Raw genomic sequence first — 5,530 nt, forward strand, 5'->3', positions numbered from 1 at the left:
TGGTATAGAAACTAAAACTTTAAGGAAATGCTGCAAACCATAAGAGATGTGATTAGAAATTGTACACTTGCACTATTTGAAGGTTGATGAAGTTAATTCTGTTAATGTAAGCAAGCATAGATGGTATGTTTGGTTCTTTGTTGATAACAAAGAAATCAAAGGATTACATTTTAGCATGTTTTTCGTGTGAAGTTTAGCAATGGATAGCAACAAGAAGACAATTGTCATGATTGCAAAACTCAAATAAATAGAATAAAGTACACCAAAATCATGGCAAAATGAAAAGAACCCTTTAGATTGTAAGAATCACATGCCTATTGCCCAATCTGAGTAATGATGTCAAGTGCATGGTCTATAGGTCCAGCAGCAAGGTGAGAATGTTAATATGAATAATATAAACATACAAATAGAAAGTAATGCAGCCACGCAGTGCATGGGCTATGACCTCTTTTCCCCAAACCATTGTTTACTTCCCTAAAGACTCCCACCTTCAAAGTTACCAACTTTGGAGTTATGAGGAATATGGTCAGCACAGGTCAGTTGGAAGTAAAAGAGATCAGTTATAGTAGTGATTTTTTTTTCTTTTTTCTTTTAGGTGGGGGATGAATAAGATCTGTTGTAGCAGTAGTTCACTGCTCTCAACTATAAAGAATGTGGTATACAAATTCATGCTTAGGGCAATATTTATGAGGAACAAGAACAACACAGGAAAAAAAAAACAAATAAATTCAAGATAGAGAGAGAGGGAATTAAGGGGGTATTGAAACTTAAAACCTTCACATCTCCTGAGTTTACTTGGACCTCTTCTGAGAGCCAAGGGCTTTGGCAATGGATTGGACTATACGTCGCTGGGATTTGATAATCATCTCCGTCCTCTTGCTCTCCATCTCCACTCTATACTTCTCTGTCTCCTTCATCATCTCCATCTTCATATTCTCTATCCGAACAAACCCTTCCCCAAATGCTCTAACCACCGAAGCCAATTCCGAAATCGGGTCAACTCCCTCTTCCTCCTCCCCCTCCTCCTCATCCATCCCGAAAGATTTTCTCTTGCGAAACATTGGATTCCTTAAAAACCTAGAAGCCCCAGGAGGCCCTGCTACTCCACCGCCACGACCACCATCATTCCACTGCTGAGGATACGGTGAGGCCATTGGTGGTCGGCGAAGTATGTGATTGATGCTTCGAGATTTATTAGCTTCGTCGTCATCATCGTCATCATCTTCGTCTCCGTCTCCGTCATCGTCGTCTTCATAGTCATCGTCTCTGTTACGATGCAGATCGATGGCGGCAATGGGAAGGGCCCCGATCGGGAATGGCCCAAATTCCATCCGTTCCATGAGGTTGAAGTAAGGCCAAAGAGAGAGAGACGAACGTTTCTTGTCTGAGCGGTAGCGCTGGCGAAGCTTCTCCATCTTGTGGCGGCACTGAGTAGCAGTCTTCGAGAGCTCCTCGTAGCCGCACCGAGCAGCGACGGTGATGGCGACTTCTTCCCATTGGCTCGCCTTGAGCTGGCCCCGTTTCAGAGAGTACCATTTTCCCTGGTAGGCTTCGATGAGGTGTACGGTCTCCATGTGAGACCATGGCACAGGAGAAATTTTCTTCGATTGAGGAGTGGAAAGGGGTGAGGGCTGGGGCTCGTGCGTAGAGGGTTTTTTCTCCGGCGGTGGTAGTGGTGGTGCTCCATCGGGAGCAGATGAGGAAGCGGCAGCCATAGAATGTGTCAAGACGGGCACTTTATGTATAATAAGATTAGGGTTTTTACAGGGTGATCTTTAATAGCTGGTTATGGTTTGGTGGTGGTGGGAGCGGGCGGCGGCGCCGCTGGTGGTTACTGGTGAGTGGTGGTGTCACAAAAGGAAAGGGATTACAGAGATTAGTTAATCTAAAATGCGCCGGTAGGTACGCTGAAAACCAAAATGGCTTGCAAGCCGGACTTGTGAGTTGCGAGTTGCGACTCACAAGTCCTAACTCGCGATAGACTCCAGTTTGGGTTCATCACCCACCTGTCAATGCCGGTACAAATTGACCCTAGTTATGCCATGAGGCATGAACCTACCATAGTCAATCATGACTCATGACTCAAAGTAGCCTTATAGTGTCTATACCGCTTTTTCGGGAATCACCTTCAAGAAAAGACTCAAATAGCGACTTCTAAGGTTTAGATATTTTTTTAAATGTTTTTATAGTAGTGTTTTGAGAACAGAAATATTTGCGTGTTTAATAAATCTGTTTCTTGAATCGTTTTTTACATATGAATCATTATATATGGCAAACAAGATCTACTGTACATTTTCAAAAGAAATCAATCCAATAGGCATAATATTGTAAGAGATTTGGTAAAAAATCAATTAAATGAGAGAATGATCTATTCTAATCAAACCAAAGATTCAACCATAACACATATGAAAGAATGGATTCATTATAAAAGTCCTAGCCAAAAAAAATAAACTAATTCCAACATGAGAGCTTACCTGAAACCAAATGCTTGAGAAGAATTGTAAAAGAGATTCAAGATGGTAGATAACAAGTCGCTTAACGAAATTACTAGAACTAAAGAGAAATTCCCCAAGAAATGGAGCTTCTTATGTTGAAACCACCATTAAACCAAAGTAAAATGGAAGAATAGAAGCTACAAGGAGGTTCTTATAAAAATAAAAAATTGGAAGAGGAAAGGTGAGACCCTAGCCGATTGAACCCCAAAACACCATTAGGATTTCAAGCTCACAAACAGAAGAAGGAATTTTCTTGCCATACTAAGAAAATAAGATAGCATACCGAATTAGGAAGATCTACGGCTAACTTGTGAAACCCCCAACACAAGTTATGAAAGCATTATTAGAATCCAACACACATCTTCCTAATCATATACGAAATCCCCTTATTTTAGGGCTTAAATTAGAGAAGGGTTAAATGCTTATTGTTCTTGCAGCAAATAACCAACGCACAGGTGCAAGGAAGGTCGATCTTCCAAATCGACAATCCAAGATGATGGAAATCAAGGTCAATCGACCAAATTTGCAGAGAAGGTTCAAGAGCCAACAAGTAATGGCTGTTTGTGCACACAATAGCAACGGTAGAGAGCAACGAAGGGCGATCCATTCATAAGATGCAGTTTAGGGTTAAATAGCTTTTGGGAAGAGTAGGGTGTACCTTGCAGAAGATTGGAGAGCAGTGAAAGTGGAAACCCAAGCTTTGATCTTGTAATTCTGCGGTCACTGTTCAAACTTTTCCTTTCACAAGTTGCAGAAGGTTCACGAGTTATTGGGAAGTGATAAGACCATTCATCGAGTTGCAGAGGGTTCACGAGAATTGTAGAGGGAGTCCTGTTGTTCATTGAGATGCAGAGATGTGGAGTCCACTTTTGAGCTTGAGAAGAGAAGCGTGAGGCACTTCTCACTATTGAGCATTTTTAATCAGGCACAGATTCACAAATTGTTGCCTTCACTTGTTTCCAGAAATGATGAAACCGTCATAGTCGTTTCTTGTAACATAAATTTTCATAAAATTCATATTTACAATTCTAAAAATAAGTGGAACGGAACAAGATTATCAAACGATTTTTACCCCATTTCTCCATTTATAGGAACAGAAAAACACAGAAATGCGTTTCTAGGAATGTTGTCAAATAGGGCCTTAGATTGGTTGTGAAAAAATAAATAGAAAATGAAAAAAAAATTAAAAATTTTTAATTTGAGGAAGGAGATAGATAGTAACTCAATCATTATGCCATTTTATGTTTCTCTCTCCTCAAATTCAATTTTTTTTTTTCTTCTCTTTTATGTCGTTGTGTTGACAACCAAATTAAGCCTAAGTTTTGGGATTTTATTAAAAGTAAAAAAAAAAATTAAGATTAGGGAAAACGCTAGGCACACTGTCACAGTGCCAGTAGGTGCCAGCAAATGCCATCCTCTCTTCATCCCTTTTGGAAAACAAAACCCCTTGCTCTCTTGTGTCCATTCTTGTGATTGGTACATATTGCTAGTTTATTGAAAGTTGGCAACATATGCCCAATCCTCTCCCATTTAGCTTAATACCCATTGTAGATGCCAGTAGGTGCCAGCAAATGCCATCCTCTCTTCATCCCCTTTGGGGAAAAAAAAAATCCGGTGCTCTCTTGTACCAAGTTTTGAAATTGGTACATGTTGCTAGTTTATCGAAAGTTGGCAGCATATGCCCAATCCTTTCCCATTTAGCTTAATACCCATTGTGGATGTCAGTAAGTGCCAGCAGATGCCATCCTCTCCATCCCCTTTGGGGAAATAAAAAAAAAAACCTTGCTCACTTGCGTCCAGTCTTGTGATTGATACATGTTGCTAGTTTATCGAAAGTTGGCAGCATATGACCAATCCTTTCCCATTTAGCTTAATACCCATTGTGGATGCCAATAGGTGCCAACAAATGCCATCCTCTCTTCATCCCCTTTGGGGGAAAAAAAAAGTCCCCTTGCTCTCTTGTTTCCAATCTTGTGATTGGTACATATTGCTATTATCGAAAGTTGACAGCATATGCCCAATCATCTCCCATTTAACTTAATACCCATTGTGGATGCCCGTAGGTGCCAGCAAATGCCATCCTCTCTTCATCTCCTTTGGGAAGGAAAAAAACCCTTGCTCTCTTGTGTCCAGTCTTGTGATTGGTACATGTTGCTAGTTTATTAAAAGTTGGCAGCATATGCCCAATCGTCTCCCATTTAACTTAATACCCATTGTGGATCCCAGTAGGTGTCAGCAAATGCCATCCTCTCTTCATCCCTTTTGGAAAACAAAACCCCTTGCTCTCTTGTGTCCAGTCTTGTGATTGGTACATATTGCTAGTTTATCGAAAGTTTGCAGCATATGCCCAATCCTCTCCCATTTAGCTTAATACCCATTGTGGATGCCCGTAGGTGCCAGCAAATGCCATCCTCTCTTCATCCCCTTTGAAAGAAAAAATAAATAAATAAATAACCCTTTGCTCTCTTGCTCTTGTGATTGGTACATGTTGCTAGTTTATCCAAAGTTTGCAGCATATGCTTACTCCTCTCCCATTTAGCTTAATACCCATTGTCAATGACATTCTATCTATAATTTTAGATTTTTCTTTAGTAGTGTTTAATTTCATCCCTAGGTCTTTCAATAAGGATGCACATTTTCTTTCTATTGGGGCCATGGATTTAGTTCTTCGGTATCAGGACCGGTATAGGTCTGTGCTGATACCAATCCGGATAGGTATCAAAGGGGATCGACAGGCATTGATCACTTTTGCCCCTTGCTTTTCAGAGAAAGTTTGTTTTTTTTTTTTTTTTTACCTCCAAAATATAACCGATCCAGATCGGTCAAGGATTGGTCTTAGCCGAAATCAATACGATACAACCGATACGACACCGATACTTGAAACCATGGTTGAGGCTGTCAAGTGTCATCTCTCTAGAACATTGTGGTTAAACCTCCTTCTATTTTTTGTAATCTTGTTCCCCCCCACCCCCCCACCCCCACCCCCACCAATCATAATTTTTTCTTAGTCAAGTTTGCTTAATATTATTTTAGTA

At 40.5% G+C, this 5,530-nt stretch overlaps 1 protein-coding gene across 1 annotated transcript; it reads right to left on the minus strand.

Moving 5' to 3' along the window:
* Positions 1 to 791: 791 nt before the first annotated feature.
* On the minus strand, positions 792 to 1,715 carry LOC122074345. The gene has a single exon (XM_042639171.1). It carries the CDS (start codon positions 1,713 to 1,715, stop codon positions 792 to 794), a length of 924 nt encoding a protein of 307 aa, XP_042495105.1.
* Between the last annotated feature and the right edge of the window lie 3,815 nt (positions 1,716 to 5,530).

The sequence above is a fragment of the Macadamia integrifolia genome, chromosome 3, assembly GCF_013358625.1.
Source record: "Macadamia integrifolia cultivar HAES 741 chromosome 3, SCU_Mint_v3, whole genome shotgun sequence".
NCBI lineage: Eukaryota > Viridiplantae > Streptophyta > Magnoliopsida > Proteales > Proteaceae > Macadamia > Macadamia integrifolia.